At 41.6% G+C, this 22,742-nt stretch overlaps 1 protein-coding gene across 4 annotated transcripts; it reads right to left on the bottom strand.

Moving 5' to 3' along the window:
* Window positions 1-1,593: 1,593 nt before the first annotated feature.
* mgmt (O-6-methylguanine-DNA methyltransferase) lies at window positions 1,594-21,789 on the bottom strand. Of its 4 annotated transcripts, none has more exons than XM_069144561.1 (5): window positions 21,717-21,789; window positions 19,064-19,212; window positions 9,999-10,159; window positions 5,345-5,484; window positions 1,594-2,417 (listed from the first exon to the last, which is right to left on the bottom strand). In XM_069144561.1, the coding sequence occupies exons 2-5, from the start codon at window positions 19,198-19,200 to the stop codon at window positions 2,289-2,291; spliced, it is 567 nt and encodes a 188-aa protein (XP_069000662.1). In that variant the 5' UTR covers window positions 19,201-19,212; window positions 21,717-21,789; the 3' UTR covers window positions 1,594-2,288. The 4 variants fall into 4 exon arrangements, with proteins under 4 accessions (XP_069000662.1, XP_069000660.1, XP_069000663.1 ...); XM_069144559.1 differs by having other exon boundaries at window positions 21,693-21,774; XM_069144562.1 differs by having other exon boundaries at window positions 19,064-19,209; window positions 21,717-21,773.
* Between the last annotated feature and the right edge of the window lie 953 nt (window positions 21,790-22,742).

Here is a 22,742-nt window from a genome sequence, read left to right as displayed (position 1 = left end):
ACGCCGCACGAGACACTCACACTCCTTAAGGGTTGCCCATTAGCGGTGTGTGGGTGCATGGGGAGTTTATCAGTGTCTGGGTGATTTATGAAGTCAGACTCAATATCATCCACTTCACCCACACACATATGGACATACACATGTGCACACACCAACATGCATGGCCACATGCTCACGCACACACATACGCACGCACGCTCATGCACTGGTGTACTCTCGCTCTCTCTCTCTCTCGCTCTCTCTCGCGCTTTGGAATGGAGGCAGATATTAGGCCAAAATTAAAGGTTTCACAGAGATTAACAGTGCGGATGATGAGATCGTCTCAGCCACTTTTAATCTAATTCCTTTTTATCTCTGAGCCAGCGTGATATGGAAGTGGTTCGCATGGTGAAAATACAACAACAAAAATAATACAGACATAACAATAACGCTTGCTGCTAAGACAGATAAATAAAGACGCACCACGAAAATGTAAAAGTGGAGAAAATAAAAGGTGTTAATTCTTCTGAAGAGACTCCTCCGGTACCTACGCAAATTACACGGCCAATTACTGGCAGCATGTCTGAAGCTTTGATGCCGGACTTGTTTTTTAACATCAACCGCAGAACTGTACAGACATCAGTATCTCTGGTTGCTAAATTCATAGCATTCCATAGAATTTACTTAGCCACAAGCGAAAAAGGAGGGTGCTTACAGTGCACTTCAGAGTGCGCCTGGCTTAAATGGGACCCCTTGTGGCTGTGTCACAGCTCCCTTCGTTAGGGGGCTGACTGTAGCCTGTAGTCACCACAGGCATCATTAGCCCTCTGTGAAACCACAGACTGAGTCTCATTCTTCATCTGCCTGTCTGCTGCCTCAACATTTACGCTGCGATGGTGCTCCAATGGCAGAGTAAGTGAGTCCAGCAGCACGGCAAGACAGCCACACGGAGCTGATCGGATAAGAAATTCAAAAATGCAGCGAAGTTCAAATGTATTCAGCGAACGGGCCACTTGAATTGGTTCTGCAAAGGTTAGAGCCGAGGTTATTTTTGGAGGGTGGATTATTAGGCTACCTGGGCTGAACAGAGGAGGAATAACTATGGGAAAGTAAGGGTCACTCTGGAGCTGCTCGAGACAGTGAGGAGAATCAAGAATTTAGGGGGGGAAAATAGACTAAAGTGTCCTCCCATCATTGCGAGGAAATGTAGAACAGAAAAATACAGGACACGCTCCATTAAAGCACCGGATTTTTCTAAACACCCACCAGCCCTGCTGCCCTCTCCATACGATCTGTTTAAGAAATAATAATTTATCCCAAAGGGATTAAACGGGCCTGTGATGAAAATAAAATAACATATAAACATTTAAATTACAGATTAAATGTGCAGGATGAATTCAAGGTTGAAATGTTGATTTCTGTTTCCCGTTCTGTACTGCCCTCTAATGGAAAACACCACTCAGAAATAAAAGAAGGAGCTCTGACATACAGAGCTGCAGCAAGGAGAGAGACATACAGCATAATTAATAATGAGTTGAACTGAGTGAATGCTGCATGAAATCATTTTTTAAATTAAATACAATTAAACTGATGAAAAGGTAGGATTTGTCATTTTGAGATGTATTTATTTAAACATGTCAAATGTATTAAAAGTACAGTATATAATGCATAAGACATCTCCACTTGAGGTGGATTATAAGGCAGGAGCAAACAATGAGATCTAAATGAAGACAAAACAAATGCTTCACTACAAAGCTTTGTAGCCGTAAAATTCAGAGCCTTTATCACTGGATGTTGAACAAAGCATTCACTTGGCAGGAAATTAAAAAACCAACGAGAGGTACAAAGACTAATTCTGCTTAGGAAAAAAACAACAACAACAACAATGCAAGAGACATATTTTTAAGGGAATAATAATTCTTTAGAAAAACCATTCCAGCACTATCTGGCAAACGCAACGGAGACCCACGGGAGCATATGTTTGTAATTCCTACTGTTCTCTGTTTAAGTTATTTTTGTACATTCTAATTCTGCAACAACTCTGTATCACATTAACTATGCAGTATCTCTATTCTTAGATTTTTTTTTTTTTTAAAAAGGAGTATAAACTGAATATTTACAAGTAACTCCAGTTGTTCCACAGTGTGTGCCAAGCACGCTAAACTTTATGGCCCTGTTTTGTGTTCTTAGAAAAAGAAGAAGAAAAAAAACAAAAAACAGCCTTGTGTATGTGTGTGCGTGTGCGTGTGTGTGAGTGTGTGTGTGTGTGTGTGTGTACTGGATGAAGGACAGTTGGGCTCTGTCATGCTTTAGCCTTCCCCTCTCTGCCTCTCATGGGTGAGCAGCCATTGTTTGAGATGGTCGCCCTTGCCGCTCATGTACGGCCCACTCTGTCCAGAGCTAGAAATGACTCGGTGACAGGGAACGAGGAGAGGAACCTGGCACAGACAGACGCAGAGAGGAATTCAACTCCGAGAAAATAAACATGTGACATTTTTTTTTTTTTTTTTTACAAATATTATGCAACATATTTACATGCAAACATACCAACTTTAAAAATGTTTGCTTCTTATTCTTTATGAAAAGAAAAAAAAAAAAGCCATTGTATAGTTCAATTTATAAATTCAGTAAGAAGGTTGAAAGTAGCACATTTTCAGTCTGGAAGTTTTAGTCTTTAAAAATATAAATTCCCACTAAGCTCTGATAAAAAACAAACAAAAAAAAACAACTAATAGTTGTATGAAAACATAAATACAAATTAGAGCTTTACTGCTTTGTTATTCTCAGGTTGACATTTACTGTCACAGCAGCACAGTAGTTGGGAGGTTTTGATACTAAATATGTATTATGTATGAAAGAATCTCTGATTTACTACATAAACGATGTGACTTAAAAGTAACCAACGTGCAGAAAATGTGAACTGCACTTTTGTTTTTTGGCACTTTTTATATTCATGCACTGCATGAAAACAAAGTGCCACACCAGAAGTGTCTGGTTTGATCCTGCATAAATCCACATTCAGGGTGATGGCTCAGTCTTTGGGTATAAATGTTTTTTACTCTTTAATAGTGAAAAGCAAAGAAGCAATCAAAAATTAATGGGCAAAAATACCAGCAGGATGAATATTCAATCGAGAGGGTGTCAACATTAAGATCTGATAACCCTGTGATCATTAAAAAGAGGAAGTCGGTGGAGCGTTTACTCTTGTTGCAGACGACTGCCAGGGGGGTCCCGAGTTCTTTGTAAACTAAATGGCTGGAGAAAGATTAAACAAGCAAGCCTAAAACACTTCGATCATTGTGAATTCAGAACAAGAAGAGTGGCAACGGTTGGAGTGAATCACAGCAATTATTTCTTTTAAAATATTTTCAATGCTGCCCTCATTTTGTTCTGTTATAGTAAACAGAAAAACATCACAACCACTGCTGCACTGTGCCTACGTTTCTCCAATTTAACCGAGTTACCCCGACTTGACGGTCGCACCTCCAGCCTTTTATATGAAAGTTGGACATGCAGTGTGTTTCAGTTCAAATCCATCATTAAGCCCGCTCCCATATCAACAGCAATAAAACTTTCCGAGCCCCAGATTAACCTTGCAGACAGAGAAATACTGCTCGAGTACTCTGATCAATACTGTTCCCCGGGTTTGGAGGGAGAGCAGGGTACCCTCAAGGCCTTCGGATCTGCCTCTTCACTTGGGGGGGAAAAGAGCACTACACCAGGCTTATCAATACTCAAATCCTGGTGAAGAAGAAGTGCCACAGAGAGGCGAGGATCGATTGAGCACACTGAGCTTTTCACAGCTGAAGCCCAAGTGGAGCGGTGCAACTGACAAGTAATTGACACTGACAATCTGACTCTGGATCTGAATCAGGAGCTGAGGGCTCAGGCTCCCAGCCTCCCTGACGAAAGGAAAGAAATGTCTGTAAAACACGAGACTGAGAGGTATTATACAGCCATCCAGCAGCAACGCCATTGGCTAATGTAGTGCATTAAGTATATAAAGAATCTGGTGCATTGTGTTAAAAGCTCGTCTTAGGTTTATTTGTGCTCATTAATTGATTGCTCTCTATATAAATGACTTCTTCCCTCCTTCTATCACAAAAGCAACATGAGAGGAAAAGCGCAGCGCTAAGATGAGGATGTACACAAGCTACTTCACAGCACATATGAGGGAGAGCGTCTTGCTGGCTGCATTTCTGTACAAGAAGTGTTCTCTGCCTCACAGAGCACACCGGTGGTGCCCACAGCACTACATGGGCAGAGTTAAACAGGCTTTGATCAAAGGGTTTGATCAAAAGAAGACACACCACTTGCCCTCTAGCCCTCCATTTTGTACACAGTGGATTCATGGGCAAAATGATGCGGGCCAGGTTTCCTACAAGAATCAGAGATTTGCAGCGAACACCTACAGTAAAGACTTGAGAGGACGGGAACAAAAGGTGTGGGCTTAAAATTGTGCTGTAGGTAGACTTTTACTCCTCAGCCGCTCTCAGAGGGAGGCGTTTGTTTGGCCATCGCTCATATTCATACACACCTACAGATTAAATTACATATCCTGCACGGGGGAAAACTTTTTTTTTTTTTTTTTTTTTTTTTTTTTTTTAAATCCATTTTATTTGAGAATCCCACAAACCAGCTTTCTGTAGGTAGTGCCTCTTTAAGAAAATGAAACAAAAGAAATGGGCTGAAAATTGTACAAAACATGCTCACTTTAAAATATTTGATCATAAATGTTTAAACGCACCCACACTAAGAATTACACATCATATGTACTGTGTAAAATAATTCGTATTTTTTTATTCATTCACTCTTACAGACAACTGCAGCTGTAGAGTGATTTAGACCTTTAAATCTAATGCACCTTATCTATGCTTGTTTCTCATAATCCACATTACATTTACTTAATTTTACTAACAATTACTACCTAATGATACATTTTATTAGCAATTAATTTCATGATTAATTTCGCGATTAAAGAAAAATGTCCATCACCATCTCCCAGAGTCTGAGGTGATGTTTTCAAATGTTGTTTCCCCCCCCCCCCCCCCGATCAATAGTCCAAAACCAAGTGACTGGAATCAGTAATAGATTATTACAATAGTTGCAGATTAATTTTCTGTCACACAACTGATCAAGTAATTATTACATGTCTATATTTAACACCATAAGTGACGTAATGGTGTCTCCCGAACGACTTATCAAACTCCATATTTATTCCCTTTAAAAGAAGAAGGAAAAAAAAAAAAAATACTAATTAACTTTGGACTATAAGCAGTTTCCCTATAAAAACAATTACTTTCCCTGTCTGACTAAATAAAGTAACTAAGACAGAAGCCTGTCAATCACTGTCAGACACACTCACCGGGTTCCTCCTCATGGCCCCTCCCACCGCCCGCACCGCTCTGGGGTTTCCCGCCATCTCGGCGAGGCGTTTGTACGAGACCGTCATCCCAAACTTCACATCCCTCAGAAGTACCTGCAGCACGCGGCTGGTGAACGCATCTTCGTCACACAGTAGAGGACAGAGAGGAAGAGGAGAACACAGAAATAGAGAGTTCCTCATTTAATCAATCAAACTCAGACAGCCGACTGAGAGGCTGATGACAGGACGACACTTTGAACATGGATTACACTCCTTTGAACATGATGTGGTGTGCCGAAATAAAATCAAAAGTTTGAGACATTTTTTTTTAATCCACTTAATAATAGACAGTTTAATGCCCTTCCTGGCTCTGTATGATTCCCTCCTTTTTCTTCACAATACTCATTAAACAACTAAATACATAGAAGTCCCTCCATTTGACCTTAGAACTAGTATTAACATGCTAGAGCAGCTGACGTGAGAAAATTATTCCTATGGCAGAAAAATCTAGGTTATGCTTTGAAAGGTCACAGCTAAAATTAAAAAAGTTCGCTCCTTCATTTAAAAGGATTAAGAGAGGCCAAAAAGACTGCAAATCTGCTCCAGATTTTTAATAATAATAATTTGAATGTTGCACACCATTTGTGGCAGTGGGATGACTTTGAGGTTAATCAGACCAATTTGTCCTTTTAATTGCTTTCTATTCAGAGTAGATTCATTATATCATCTTCACTTAAATGGCGGAATTCTTCAAATCATCCGCAGCTTAACCGACCACATTAACGGCTTTGATTTCATTAGCACTTTAGCAGTAGCATTATCTTTTTTTTCTGGATTACCAGGCAGTGACTGAAAGGCATGTTTGTCTAGTTCTGATTGCTACAGAAAAGGGGAAAAAAGTATTTGAAGCATCCCGAAACCTTGAGACATTGAAGCACTGAGTTTGTGTAGCAAGTGAAAAACACTTCTTTTTTTTTTTTTTTTTTTTTTACACTGAGAACAAGATGGGGAACAATAGTCTCGTTATCAAGAGGGGGTGCAATTCTTCTAGTATATACATGTACTCAGTCATGAAAATTCAATTAGTGATCTCCCATTCTCTCTCATTTATATGGTCTAAGAGAGCACATGACAAGTGATCTATGTGAAATCCCTCTAAATTGGCATTGTGTGAAAACATGTCACACCCCTGTCTCTCTTCTACAGAGTGAACATCCTTTGCTCCCCAGGCTCCCTCGCTACCTTATAGTCACTCTCTGCTACACAAAGCCACGCGAACAAGGCAATTTGCCTAAACTGGGGGGAATAAGTGTAAAACCTAAAGGGGATACATTTGATTGATGCGCACCCATGTGAGTTCTTTGTCTTGAACAAGGCCCGTAGGTACTGTTTAATAATTTTTCAGGTAATAATCACGCTGTCAACGAGATGACGGGCTCTTACGCAGACAGACTTAATGTTATGAGGAGGTAAGATACACCCCTGAAATTTCTTTTATGCATTACTCTCCCTCATAAAGCTCGGATTTGGCCACATGATGTGAGTGGTACATATTGATATCGCTTTGTCACTGGTGGGTAGATGACAACTTGCCCAGACTACGGCTATGACAAATCCCTGTTGATGCAAACGTTATTGACAAACAACCGGAGTCAGCGTCACACCGGCAGACGCTGCCGAGCACTTTTGCCTGCAAACAGACCGAGCAACAAGCTATGGCGCTGTTTACACCTTTTGCAAATCCCGAGCAGCTGTTTCTCCTGGAAGCTTTCACATCTCCAACAGTTGTGGACAAAAACAAGTGTCTGTGCTTCCCCGCGCCGGTACAGAGGTTAAAGAACTTTGCCCTCATCAGTGTTAGTGACAGAGACTTCATGTGGGTCACTCGAGGTGACCAGCAATGATTTGGAGAGCGGTCCCACAGCCCCTTACTTCATAAAGAGCCTAATACGGTGTGTCTGGGGTCAGGACCCTCTTTAGATCGGGGTGCACTGATGTCAATTGTTTAAATAAAAGTTGAGGGGAACCACTTACATGTTTACAGGCATCCCATAATTATGTCACAGGTCATTACCTAGCATCGGGCCAGGTGATAGGGCTGCTGCAGAGGCAGAGATAGATTGACCCACAGTAAAATCGAACAGGTCTAGTGATTATGAGGATATTGACATATATGATTGATTTGCTCATAATTTTGTGTGAGAGAGATTTAAAAGCCCCCCCCCCCCCCAAAAAAAAAAAAGAAAAAAAAGAAAAAGAAAACAATAAAACGGAATTCCATCAGCGCTGCTAATGATAGATTTGGAGAGATGACTTCCAGCTGACAGGCACCTTGTACATGGTTGTGAGAATAAAAAGACAATAGTGGAAATGCAGCTACCTCATTATCCTTTGTGTCTAATGGGAGGGAAGACTTTGACTCCCAGTCAAAGTGTCTCTTGAGTCTTGAGGGATCCATACTTTTGAAGGCTGACGGGGTGCTGATGATTCTCTGATTATTCGATATTCTGAAAACGTTCATTTCCCTAATTCCTCTCCACATCACACGGGCGAGTCCTGGTGAGTGTCTCATCTCGCCCTGCGCTGTGCACAGGGGGAGGTTCAGGCTCCTGCAGGAACACAGTCATTTGGGCTTTGAAGAGCGCCCTTCCCCCCTTCGCCTGGCCCCCTCCCCGCACATTCCCTGTGCCGCTTACCGAGACTAAGATCCTCTCGTCTGTTACATATGGATGTATAATTAATGAGATAAGAATATGCATCGTTTTAAGAACCCACGTTGGTGTCTGTGGTTTTTTTTGAGGGAGCGAGCGGGAGTGCACGCACACGCAAACGCACACGCACACGCGCGCACACACACACACACACACGCGCGCACGCACACAAAGACAAGCTAACTGAGCATAACACAGGCATGCACTCACCATTCCTTTACCCCCGTCGACCAAACTTAAGTGTGATGTTGAGCATGACAATCAGTCAGACAGTATAGAAAACTGCACCTCGCGTCTCCTTTCATGTCCCCCCTGTTTCACAGGTATATTGTGACAGTTAATATGAAAAGTGGCTTGTTTTGTCAGAAATGTGTAAATAAACATGGCAACACTTCAAGTGAAGGTCACAACTCAATATTACATGACAAGTGCTGCGAGAGCGCTGTCGCGTTCAGGTTCTCCCACAAGATAACTGAGCAAACAAAAGTTGGTTGTCACAGATTGTAATGACCTGATTAAACTTGTATTTTTTTTTCCCAGACAGACAGCGGCTGCACGACTCGATCGAGAAGGCATTTGTACAGAAGCAGCAAGGCGAAAACTAATCTTTAGTATTTGTGAATCAACAAGCAAAAAAAAAAAAAAAAAAAAAAAAAAAAAAAAAAAAAAAAAAAAGAGAGAGAGAGAGAGAGAGACCTTCTATTTTCCTCCCTCAAAAGACAAATACTCTTGATGCTCACATTTAACATTTTTATACTGGCATGGCCTATGGTTCTGACTATTGAGAGCAATCTAAGCCTAAACCCTGTATTTACGGAGCCCCAAAACAACAGGCGAGGGAGAGAGGTGGAACACAGCACAATCACCTATTCAGATCAGGTACTAATGAAGAATTCCATCTATCCTGAAATTTAATTAAAACCCCAAAGACTTCAGATGAGATGCGATTTGAAAGAGCCTGGGGCTGGTACACAAGCACTTGGTGGCGAAGGGAATCACACTGAAAGTTGATATCGTAATTGGTCCTGATGTATTTCTGCATTGCCTTTGCGGGAGCGTGGGACTCATAGCTGTATACAGGGTCTCGATGGAGTACCTGCTCATTGAAAATGCCATCACTCAAGCACTGCAGATCTGCATGAAATTAGAGAGCAACTAAGGCCTGATTGAAGGGGAAGAGAGGCACAATTGTTAAATGCATATATTAAGAGTTTTTTTCTTCTTTTCTGTGTAGGTGTGCTTCTGGGTCTAAATGAGCGCTTCTGAAAATCTTTAAGTTAAAATGCAAAGAGCGTCGCGGTGTGACAAAGAAAACGGCACGAATCTATGATTTCCAAAAATTAGTTGACATGCTACAGTATTGTTTGTTTCCTCGAAACCAAAACACCACGAGAATAATTAATTTCTCGTTGTTTTTTTTCCCCCCCTCCTCAGCATCCTCAATCACTCATTCTGCAGCCACAGCGACCAGTTGAAAAGACACTAATTGTCCATTTTTGGGGTGCTTTCATTTTACTCGCCCTAGGTGACTGGTCAAGCCAACAATAAGCTCATTCAAACTTTACCACCATTCACATGTTCTCATTAAAAAAAAAAAAAAAAAAAAAAAAAAAAAAAAGCTTCCTGTCTGAAAATGTCAAGAGTGGAATTCGATCAGTTTCAAAGAATGTGCCAAGAATTATGGAAAAGCTTGCCAAGACTAACACGCGTGGTAAGAGCTGCCACAGATTACTGAACCAAGTTACAGCTCTGTGTTCTGTTCTCTCTCCGTCGCTCACCCACTCACTCACTTCTCTTCCGCTCTCACTTTCTCCCTCTCTCTCTCAGCCATAAAATACTTCATTATAACACAGTGAGCCAGTGAGTGTAAGTGATGTAACTGACAATTAAGAGTGAAAGCCTGATCCCAGTCATGGCTCTGCAAATATTTATCCATGACAGACCTCCTTGCAGGGCGGGGTGGTGAAAGGCAGGGAGCGGGAGACTCCCAGCGGTCTGCGGCTCGCTGAAGTACGCCTGGAGCCATTCGACGCAGCGCTGCAACTCGGGGCTCGTTTCTGCCGGGCTATCGTTGACCACACAGCTCAAGGGGGCCTCGCCGCTCCTGTGAGGGATATAAGGCCGGATGGGGAGGTGAGGTGGGGATCAGAGGAGCAATCATAATACCCAGTTCTTGGTTGAACAGTGCTAAAATATGTCACAAGAGTGTAATAACATGCCACGAGTGACACAGATGCGAGATGACATCATTTGCCGAGTGAAACTAAAGTCGCTAATCAAGACGTGTTTAAAATCTAAAGTTATGCACTTCGCCGAGGCTCCTGTAACTCGGCTGGTGCAAAACATCAGAGCTGCGAGAGACAGAGTGAAGCAAAAGGGAAAAGCAAGATGGAGATCCAGAAGTTTGTTACAGTAGATATACATTTACATGAAGTGCGGCAAGATGGAGTATGAAAGAAAACACTGTCAGGTCATGAGGAACAGCGCTAACAGTTTATTTCAAACAACTTTAAGGAAGCAGAGCCTAACAGCAAAAAAAAAAAAAAAAAAAAAAAAGGAGTTCTCAAAAGTAGTCAGAAGAAAAGTTAAGAGCACAGCGTTAACAACAGTTTCAACTCTGCTTGGGTCTAGTTTATAGTTCATGACAAGAATAAATGGATTTTTTTTTTTTTTTTTGGCCAGAGCAGTTCTGGCCAGCAAAGCGCTGCACTTGGACGTGCATCTTAGCATGAGTAGATGCTTGGAGGAATTTGCCGTTGGTTGAGTTGGCATCACTTAACAGCTGAATTTCTCTCTGCTGCTGACCACCCCCCAGGTCAATGCAAGCAGACTGACCCATATTTGACACTTAAAGACCCTACTGGGAAGGTCCTCTCTTAGCATGTGCATTACTCCAAAGTGGACCTCAAGCTGTGTTGTGGATCTAAAGCAGGCCGCCAATTCCATTAACTGGTGTACAGGACTTATAAATAAATAATATCACCATTTAAGTGCCCCTTTTTCAAAATTGGCTTATCCTGTATGGTATTAATAATAGACATTTACTTTGTTAAACACACAGACCGTCTCTCTCCTGCCTCCCGTAACAACGCGGCCCTAAAGTGTTTTTACACTTCTGCAGGTCACAGTTTGAGCAACGTTTTATATTGGACATGTGAAGCTGAGGTTTACTGGAGTGTTATGACTGAGCGGGTCAGTTTTCAGAGAACCGCTCTGCCTGCTAGTTTGCGGCTGTGTGATGAAAACCTCCTGGGTGCCGTTTAACAGTGGGTGTAAATACAGTAAAAGGTGTAAATACTCTCATTTCTAAATAAACCACACAGCAGTTTATAGTTGAGTGGCGAAAAACTCGGAAACCCACCAGCGGGTTCTGTGCTGAGACCCGCTCAAACAATGGCCATGGCTCATGGCAATCTCTGTCGGCATGGGTGAGTGCCCAGCCAGCCCCTACTTGTCATTGTCTCTCCTTTCTGTCCCCCCACCCCCCTCACCCCCTTCCTCCCCCAGCTCTCCCTCCTCATTCCCCCCCCCCTCTCTATTTCTCTATCCTCCCTCTCCAGCTCTTTTGGCTCCCGACCACCTACACCCCGACACACACCCACCATCCCACCCCCCCTCCCCCCGCCTCTCTTTCCCGCAGCAACGATCTTCAGGCCACTGTTCCCTCGCTACACCCCCCCCCTCCTCCTCCAACCCTCCCCTCCCGCCCTCCCCCTTGCCCTCCACCCCTAGCACGCATCCTCCCACCACCACCACCACCACCACCTCCTCTACCCCTCCACACCCCTTCTTTCTCTCTGAGAGGATGTTCCAGCCGCTGCACACTGACAGCTCGGGGATATTGTGTGTGGAAATGTTCCTGTTGGACCCGCAGGCCCTTACAATCTACTGGACAAAGGCTAGTGCACCTTTGCTTAAGGCTCGGCACCTTTGACCTCAAGCTCACACTTCAGACTTGTCACCGTGGCTAATTTCCCCCTCTCCCCTTAGCTTATGGATGCGCCCGCTTTCAAGGTGTTTTGAGTGATACAACATTGACAGTAGTAAAAGTTAATGCAATGCAGTACATGTTATGGCTGGTAAACAACGGCGAAATAAATAAATAAAAGGGGGAACAACATCAGTCGAGCTGAAGTCTGTCACCTCTAGGTGCAATGGGGGATTGTTTTTAAAGAGCATGTGGGCAGTGGAGATGTAGCTCCTGCGCTGGCAACACTTCCAGTCGCTTCAGTGAATCAGAAATCAAGCAGCATCATGTTCCTCGCAGAGTCCAGACTGGCACATTAGACACTGTGCCCTTCAAATGTGAGATGAGAGATGTGTAATAAATGTTGGACTAATTACAAAGACGCCCTCAAAGGAGGAGCGATCTCTATATTGTCCTAAAGTAACTGCCATCCTCTGTATGGAAACCAAGAATTATAATTAGGAGTGATCATAAAGAGGATTTCAATAACTGAGTGTGTTCAAGTTTGAATAAACAATTCAAATTAGGTTAAAGACGATTTGTTATTTTAATATCTTTTGACTCCATAAATCATATTTTTCCAGTGTCCTTCAGTCACTTACTATTTCATCACAGGTAAGGAAATAAGAAACTAATTCCAAACTAACCAAGGATCTGCTGCACTAAAAAGAATATTTCCCTTGATAGAAGATTGTGATTTGAGAAATTTTCTAATATTGTGCTCCTGTCACAATCAATTTCCAATTACCATAAATCATTGTTGCGTAAAGTGGGAGTCATTTGGAGTTCTACCTATTCTCCAGCTCTAATATAAAGAATGAATTGAGCATTTATATAATGTTGAAGGTTATTTCATTCATCGTGGAAGAAACAATCAAAAGAGACAAAAGAAAAAAGAAAAAAAAAATAGCTGACATTAAATTTGTCAATTTCCTTTCACATATTTGGTATCTCTGGTTGCACAAGACTTCAGCAAGACTTTTTCTATCAGCTGCAGACGTAAGAATGAAACAGGTTAACCATGGGATCTAATTGAAAGGAATCTGGCGAAGGGTGTAATGGTATAGTGCACAAAAAGGGGGAAAAACTCAGAACTCATGCCTCCATCCTGTGAAGCGTGATGGCGCTCATCCTGACTCGATCGGCTGTCACTTTTGACACAGGCTGCCAGAGTTCTCCTTCACCGATCATGGGTAACATGGCGGGTCAGAGGATGAAATAGAAAAGGCCAAGAGCAGTCCAATATTTTCCTCAGCCTTATAGCTGCAGATACTTAACTCAGAGACGTCAAAGACTCAAGAGAGCATGAAAAAAGCCTAAAATGACTGTCTAAAAAGGGAAAAAAATACAGCATGTCTCTATGAATGTCAAGATCCTGATGGTCTCTGAGCCAAAGGCTGTGATACAATTGTAAGCCACTTGCTCAATGCAGCTCGTTCAACCATTTGAAGATCATTCAGATGCCTATCTAGCTACTGCAGCACTAAAGTGGAGAGCTTTTGGAGTGGTAAGCTGTGAGGAAATGCTTCCTATTCTTTTCTGGGGTGCACATTTTGTGCTCCGCCGTTTCAAAATAAAAACAACTGGGCCGGATAAACTACTCTCCAGATATCCAGCAACTCTTATTAGCGAATGTCCACCGAAGAGGCCGCAACACTCAATCCAATACATAAAGGTGATGGTAAAATACTGCAGAGTAGGCAACAAAGCACACAACAATTAGGTCTTCTCCCAACTGGCTAGCCACAGGAGTCAGTGAAGGCATGTATTACCAGAGCCTTAACTCTTACTCTATTATGTAGTGTATCCACACCCCAACGCAGCAATGTTTATCTACAACAGACTACTGAGCAGTTTCAAATAGCATTTTTAGCCTCTATTCTCAAGTGCCACAGTAAGAGATTCCAATTACCCGAATGGTAAGGAGCCAGTGAGGGAGGCATAAAGTACATTAGGGATCCCCTGTAACTGCAGGGACCTTTTAGAGCCTCCACTGAAGAGGGCCGAGAGACTGGGGGGACAGTGACCCTGCATGGATAGCCTCTGTCAAAATTTGACCACGTCAAGCACAAAGGCATTATGGGAATCCAGTGTCACCAAGTCCTAATTACTGTCTGTGTTCAGAGCAAATTACTGCCTTGTTCCTCTGATTAGCGAGGAGGCTAATCTTCACCTGTGTACGCCAGCACTGCTGAGGGCCCTTGAGTGTTAGCGCTTCGTCTTCTGTAATTTATTTTTAAATCAGTGCCCGCTCCCAAGAGTTTTGAGTGTTTTGTTGTGAACCGCTTACCATGATCCCCACCACCGCCCCCTCACCCCTAAATCCTTGACTAAATCCTTGTTTGGTGCCGCAGGAAGATAAGCAAGAACAACACTTGGGCATAATTGACTCGTACTCCTCTCCAAGATGTCAGAGCAGAATCATCTCTCTGCATATTGCCTTAGTATGTCACACACTGTACACTTCTGCATGTTGCAGATATAGAATCCAATCAAGTTCTAAAACAAACTAGCACAACCCTCACGCTGGAAAAACTTCCCGGTCGACAGCAGGCAAAGGGGGGGGAAAAAAAAAAAAAAGAAGAAGAAAAAAAAGAAAAGAAAAATACTGCAGGAGCTGCTTTTAGCTGCATCTCTACAGTGAGCCGTAACTCTCGCTCGGCTCCCAACCTCACCCTGGAGGTTCTGCTTTAGAAACCACAACATTTGCAGATTTTACTCTGAGTGAATGTCAGTGTCTCGTCTGCCTGCGTGGGGCGGTTTACAGGTAGTGTGTTACACAGGTGTTGGTTTACACAGGAAATGGCACATGCAGCCTGATTGGGACGGTCCCAGGAGACGCCGGCATAAACATAGAGCACAGATGGGTCCAAGGGCCAGTGGGAGCAGCACCTTAATGAATACGCAGCTGAGTACTGCACTTCACAACATGCAAAACAATATTCTAAGGCCGCAGTAAAAAATAGAACAAAAATCATCTGAATATCATTACACAATGAATTATTCATACCGTTTCTAAAGGGACTACGTCAAAAAGTCTCCCGCCTGCTTTATTGATGATTTCATTCAATATCTCAGCAGATCACTGTTTGTATGACAAAGCATTTTAGTTACAAATGTAAGCAGTTTATATATAAAAAAAACAACAACAACAACAACAACAGCTCTGTCTATATATATCTGGAAAAAAATATTTTAATTGCTTAAAATATGTTAGACTAAATATAATAGACACGGGAAGAGGAGAGAAAGACGGAAAGATAGGAGAGACATTACAGTGCGGAAAACAAGTTGTTGTTGCGTTTCCCGGTGTTTGAGCACATCATGTAAACAGGCCCCAAACAGGGAACACATTTACCATACTGCTATTCAGTGTGAACCAGGACATTGATTCACAACACTACACGAGTGTGAGAAAAACGATAAATGCATCACCTCAGATATTTCACACTACTTGGTAGTGTGTAAAAGCTGTTGTGACAGCTTGGGTATTAGGGCTAGATAGATGGAAAATGTCTGGCTGCTTATGAATGCCAATGTGACTCGAGTGACGGGTTTGACACAAAAACACTCCACCTCAGAACAATTAGGCTGTTCTCAGGCCCCATCCAGTGTTGTCAGTGATAATGGAAAGCTGTGAGGATAACTGGTGATAAATAGACTTTAACACCCTCCTCCTTAAGAGCAGTGCAGTCCTGCAGTCCTCTCATATGCTTAACTAATCATGACCATGGCCGGCAAATTCATACAAAAGACTAATTACTGTTGTACTTCACTTCAGTCTCAAAGGCCTCTTATATAAGGACTTGGGGGTTCTCTTGCCTCTTTTCTCCTCTTGATGGGTATTTTTTTACAAGTAGGCCTCATGCTAGACAAAAGCGTTTAAAAATTGGTGATTGCTTTCATCCGCTTTAATTACATTCAGAAATGGCATTTCTGCCACATAATACACCCCTATTGTTTCAGAATTATCTGGCTTGGGGAGTAAAATCTACAATATTTGACGATGCTCCCGAGCTAAATCGCCTCTTGAAATTGAAATATGCTGCCGAAATACAAAATAAAAAGCCAGGCTTTGCTGCTGATATACTGGAAGCTCCTTGGCTTTCTGCAGAATGCTATTATTATGCATATCCAGGTAGAAAGTTAATTAACCCAAAGCTTAAGCTAATTATGGTAGCAGAATGCTATCAACCAAACGCTTTCAGTCAGACAGCTGTCCAGAATTTCATTTGCTAATCATTTGTCTTTTGCTGGAGCATATGGTACATTTCCCCGCTATCACAGCAACAACAAACAGATGAAAATCATTAACTAAAAACAATGTGCAATGTGAAAAATCAGACGCAGATTTATAAGGCTTTGTGTCAGAGAAAAAAAGGGGGATTTATGGCCTGTGAAATATAATGATAATTTTTGGTCTTAGCCACTTAGGATTTTAGGCTGATCACGTGACCCAAGTGTGCTGGGAATTCAGATGCACAAATATATTGTTTATATCTATATGCAAATGAGACAGAATGTTTATCCGTGTAAAATTAATTACAATTTTCTATAGGAGCATATGCAAAACGAGCTTGTTCATAGCAATTTTTAGCTTCTAGCACATTTTGTGTCTGTTTTTTCCGACACAATATTTTTTTGTTGTTAAAAGTCGAAATCCCTGAGCTCAGAATTAAATCAATTATTTTCCAAGAAATGCTTCATGCATTGTTATTTTTTTTTTTCTTTTCATAAAAACACATCATACTGGCTGTTTAAGGGTGATTGATATCAGCATTGCCTCGCGACATTATCAAGCAATAAAGGCTGCTCAGGTTCTAATGCAACATGTCATACACAGGCTCCTGTAGTACATTTCTATTGAGGACCTCACAAGCTAAATTGCTTTTTTCCTGCTCCCCCACATCTCAGCCAGCTTGACAGACAAATTGATCAAAGCATTGTAAAATAATATGCTCACAAAATGTCTCGGGGCAGGAGTCCAGTCCTTTTTTCATTTTTCACCCTAATAAAAAAGTGCTCTATGATTTCCTCTGTATTATGTGTCTGTGCTCTGTGTGAAAGAGGCAAGAAGCATCATATTTCAGATAATAGTAATCTCCTGTAAACAAAATGCGTATCATTTTTCTGCGAACGTTGAGGCCATGCTAAAAACTAAAGGGGGAAAAAAAAAAAAAAAAAAAAACTGGTTAACAGGGAGGCTGGTGTGTAGGGCCCCAACAGGGGTTGTTGAGATGTAATGAATTTGTTCATCTGATGGTGCCTTCAGGGCTGTCGTTAGACTGGCAGAGGAGGTTGATTTCAGGAAATGTTCCTAAGATCAGTTAGGAAGCAAAAGGGGCTTGAGACGTTTCTATTAGAAAGAGCTGACGGTCATGGTGTGTAAGCAATACTTCAACGGCGTTTATGTAGCTATAATGGCATTTATCAATAACTATCTATCAATGCCACAAATGCTTTTGCTGCTGCTCCAGCTGTTCAACACCAACCAATAGTGAATGTGAAGAGCACAGAGAGCAAACACGTTCATATAAGCTCTCACAGCTCTGGCTCGCTCACAAATATCGGCTGCAGGTCTGCCTCTATGTTATGCATGGACGTTATCTATTTCCCTTATCCAAAATACGCTCTTAGACATCATTTATCACACTGACTTTCTAAGCCTGTACCACAACACATCCAAAGCTGGAAAGAGCCTTGTTTAGTATGTCATAAATAAATCAATGGAAATGGCTGATCTGAACTATTACTGCTACAGGCAGGCTTTTGTGAGATCTACATGTAAAGCCGGTTGCAAAGATAAGCCTGTATTTTGTCACTTTATCTCGCCTCCCTTAATGCCTGTTTACATTGCGTTACTCCATATATCTGAGGTGGCTCCGGCTCCCCCGTTCCTATGACGATAACAACATATTCAACTGGTCGTGATCAAATCTAAACATTTTTCCTAATGATTTCTTGCTCATACCTTTGAGAACATACAGACAGTGATGTGATCAAAGCTTCACTTATGACCGACATAGCAAATGATATTAAACTGAGAAATGATCTAGTGATGCGAATCATTAAATTCATTTGCATATTCCTACTGAACCCGAACACACAAATTAAACCCTGTTCACAAAGAGACGGAGAAAGGTGCTTGCGCATGGTTACAGGACATCTTCCATAATCAAAATTCCATATTATTAATTTTCTCCCTTCAACTCATTAACAACAAGTGGAATGTTTTTACTGCTTGATGAATTTGAGGAAATAGCAGACAGTCGAGGAAGAAACACATGTTGAGGTATAATATACAAGGTCATTAATGGGTTTCCATAAATTAGAATCTGAACATACATTTTCAAAAGGATAACTTCCTATCCGGGTGCATTTGGAAAAGGTTTAATTTCCCAAACCATTCAAGTTCATCAAATGCGAATCTGCGATACATGGATATTTAATTTCAATCTAATCAAAACTAATCTGAGATGTAGGATGTGAACCTGTAAAAATATGGAATAAGTACTTATTAACGCTGACTTTAATCAGTTTCAATCGCTTCAGTAAGACTGTCAATATCCTTACAATTTTGAGGGATGGGTAGGCCCCAAAATGCAATCACATATTACATTTCTGAATGTCACTTGACACTCAAAGCTACCGCATGCAACTTGAAGGAAACATAAATAAACAGGAGAGAACAGCCCATGCTCCCAGTGGCCTTTGCTGACCCCACAGACATCAGTCCTAATCAACTCCCCTGTGGGTAATAAACAAGTTATTTTTCTGAAATTTCAAATATACTGCAGGAAGAATCACAACCACATGCCATCAGAAATCTAATTTCGAGCCCAACTGTATTCTAGTGCCCCTCATATTTCTAGTGCCTGCTCATATTTGCCCAACTTTCTCCAGGATATTTCTTGTGGGATCTACAAAAATGCCCTGCTTCCAATGAGGAATGGTGGCACTCCATCACAGGAGTGGATTCTGTCTGCCTGTAAATTTCACACCTTTGTTTATCACGTCACCAGCCCGGCTGTTGTACAGTACCTTTCAGCAGGTGCGACATCCATTAGGATCTGGATGGTGTGCACACCATTCTCACATCCACTGACTTGGATCGTCCCCAGGGGGCTCAGCAATGAGATGGTCTTCTGAGTGCACTGGCTCTCCCTCTGCTTCTTCATCTTGCTGCCCTGCTGAGGAAGTACAAATTACACTGCATTCATTGACATATTCATGTGGCAACTTTCACAATTTCCCACACACATTTGCATTGAATGATCTATTGAAAACCTAGCGGGCCACCAACGGAAGATGACTTACATATTTGAACACCTAGCCTCCAAACAATGTCATGATGTGACTTGATCCCCACATTACTATCCAATATTTCTTTTGTGCATTGAAAAGTATACGCCTATCTAACCAATAAATCGCCCATTTTTTCCCCTCTTTCTGTTCTATATATCACATAAATGAGAAAAACAATGCAGTCTGTTCCCTTGTCTGGTGGGGGATTCCCAAGATAGCTCGACATTATTTTCAATCCGTCATTTTTGGTTGATGGCCGGGATGTTTTTCTAGCATTAAATTTGTTCCTTAGGGTGCAACTCCGATGGGATTCTGGTTTCCAGCCCTTAACAACAGCAAAAACGTGCAGCTTTTCTGACGACTGAGATGGATACTGGCAATAACCAGACAGCAGTTCCTTTTTTATTTTTACTTTGAGGGAAGGAGAGATGATTGACTATGTTATATGTGAGTTTTTGAGAGATGGGGGTTATAATAAATAAAGGTCACATTGATTGTAAGAGTTTCAACCAAGGAAACCTTTCCTTCATGGAACCTTGATCTGAAAAGTGTAAAAGGGTACAAATACAATCCCTCTTTTTTCTTTCTAAAATAATCCACTCATAAATTTGTAACTCATATGTTTTTACCTTAATTGTGGCTTGTGCTGACACTTACTATTTGCATTAGCAATAATTTCATTTTTATGCCGATGAATTTTTCAATCAGTAATTTGACTCTACAGAAGACAAATCAACAGAAAAAGGATAAATGTCCACCGAAGTGTTCAAGGGTGACATTTTCAAAAACAATTAAATAAAGGCAATCCGAGAAGAGCAGCAAATTCTCAAATTAAAAAAGTTGTACTGGAGGCTTTGCTTACAAAAGAGACTGCTTAATGAATTGTGGTAGGTCACTATGTACTTTCTGATGGAGTTTTCCTCTGCTACACTATCAATTAAAATCTAAATAGAAATATTTGTTTATTAGTGGATCCTACAATTATTAACAAGTCAACAGCAAAACTTTTAACACTTACTACATGCAGTTTTGTGAACAAATAATGTAATCAAGCAACAACAGACAAACAAGAGAGACAATTGATGATCTTTTCATCTTGCAACTACTGTGATAATCAATTAATAGTTGTAATTTTATTCCAGGAAAAATACTAAACAATGCCTGGTTTCAGCCTCTCAAACGTGAGTATTTTCTGCTTTTCTTTGTCTCGTGATGGTAAACTAAATTTAGGGGAGCAGTGAACAGTTAGTCGGACAGTAGAATTAAATGGAGGACAACACTTTGACCTTCAGAAAAATCTTGATGGATATTTTACACTATTTCCTGACATTTTATATACCCATCCATAATAGTAAAAATAATCTAAAGCTGCAGCCCTAAAACAAACAAACAAATAACAAATAAATAGAAACGCTTCACTGCTCAGCGCAAACTTTACTTTTAATTCAGGACTGGCTATCTTTTATTTTTAGATTACCCCTTACCCCCTCCTCACCCCCCCCCCCTTCCCTCCCCCCTTTCACACACGCACACCACCACATCTGTCATGGTATGTGATCACAAATGCGTCTGCTTCAACTTTCTTGTTTCTACTCTTGCAGCTCTCACTGTATTCATCAGGGGTTTGCCTGAACTGACAATAAAGGCGAGAAATTTCTGAGCCAAACAATGGTACAGTGCACTTTGGATAAGCGCTGCACACACACTGTCTGCCATTTAGCAAGCTGGTAATAGACTCATAGATGGAATAATGGACTTTGGCAATAATGGCCTTGGCTAATAGTGTGCGCTGATTAAAAATAATGTTATCGTGTTTGTTCTGTGCCGTTTTCGGTGCAGTAGACTGGTCTAAGTGATCTGCTTGAATGTTTGGATGTTTACTCAGCTCTTCACGGTGAGGGACAACAAACAATAAGCAGCTTGTGTTGTTAAAAAACCACTGGCAGCTTCCTCACGCTCGTCAATCATTTGACTCGTTTCTCATCCGAGTAGTTTCTGGTCAAACCTGCGTGATTAATTGGGTAGAAAGCGCGCAGTGACTGCGCAGGTGTGAAAATGCAACATGTGTTCCTTCGTGTACCATTTTGGATTGAGGAAATTCACGCCGAATCGCAGACGAAGACCTTCTGCAACACATGAAGTGAGTATGTATCTTAAACCTGGTTCACAACAAAAAACAAAACACCTATCATATTAAATGTGCACATAAAACGTAGAAAGACATCCGGGCTGCGTATCTAAAGGCCTACACTAATTTCAAAAGATTGCCCTCGGTAGCGTCAGTGTACGGATACTTTCTGAGCTCCGTATTGTGCCCAGCATTGTTCGAGAAAATTTAACAACATAAATTAGCCCTGGAGCTTACAAATGAAGCCGTTTGCATCCGTACTTTGTCTGTGCGAAGCTCTTTCCTCTTCCCGCTGCAAAACAAATGTCACAGAAGGACTCTTCCTGTTTCTTCAGGCAGCGTGGTCGAGCCGGCCAATCACGAGAGGCAAAAGTCCGCTCTCGCTCTGTAATTGGCCGGTTGAAAGTCTCCTCTCCTCCCCCTGCCAGGTCTGATAGGTCTTAGGTTGGGATTTGGGGTCCTTCAGGGGGTCCCATGTACAACGAAGACTAGTAATGGTAGTGAATTAGATATTTGATTTACTTTATATTTTTACAGAAGGAAAAAAAAAATATGATAATACGTATTTTGAGCATTAATTTCAAACACTGTTATCTTCCCATTCATAGCTGAGACATTTATCAGGTTCTGGATTTCCAGTGACAGCTTCTCAGTGAGGTCTTTAGGGTCCTAGGCATAATGTTTGTGAAACACCTATGTGACTGCAACAACCAATAACATCTAATGTATTACCAACTAATAAAGTCAGCATGTTATTATAAGCAACACATGGGGCAATCCTTTTATTAGAGTTTCATGCAGTTAAAAGGAGAGGGAGTTGCCTTATGTTGCCTGGAGCAGTCATAGATTAAGTTGAAGCATATATTTCAGTCATTATGGCCAAGTGTGTGGCATCAGTCATGTATTTTTTTTTTTTTTTTTTTTTTTAAGAGTCTGTTGTCCTCTGCCGCTTTATTTTTATTTCTGTGGTGCCTTCAGCTCTCTGCATGCCTCCGTTTGGAATGTGTAGGCCGGCGTGGGCCTGTGGCCCACACCCCATCTCAGCGGTGAGGGTGGGAGCGGGGGAGAAAACGCCACCCCTGCAGAGACCATTTTGAAATCTGTGAGGATTTCCGTGCCATCTGGACCCGCTGCCAGTCTGCCCCAGATAGTAAGGGTTGGCAACGGTACCCGACGGTGCAATATGGCTCTCTCTTTAATGAACTACTAACTGTCCCCCGTTTTAATTGATGTGACATTTGAGCCATTTATCTCTGACATTTCAATGAAGGATGATTCTCAGCCTTG

This window comes from Embiotoca jacksoni, unplaced genomic scaffold (genome assembly GCF_022577435.1).
Source record: "Embiotoca jacksoni isolate LCO1_2020_lvr unplaced genomic scaffold, fEmbJac1.0.p SCAF_12, whole genome shotgun sequence".
NCBI classification, from domain to species: Eukaryota; Metazoa; Chordata; class Actinopteri; family Embiotocidae; genus Embiotoca; species Embiotoca jacksoni.
The sequence above is the reverse complement of the archived record's forward strand: the minus strand, read 5'-3'. Positions and strand labels throughout refer to the sequence as shown.

What these genes read in the sequence shown, in the direction of transcription:
- mgmt (XM_069144559.1), bottom strand. An exon ending in GATGTCGCACCTGCTGAAAG is followed by an intron (nt 10,160 to 19,063) that starts GTACTGTACAAC and finishes TATCCCTCACAG; the next exon opens with GAGCGGCGAGGCCCCCTTGA. An exon ending in CCACCCCGCCCTGCAAGGAG is followed by an intron (nt 5,485 to 9,998) that starts GTCTGTCATGGA and finishes TGTGTGACGAAG; the next exon opens with ATGCGTTCACCAGCCGCGTG.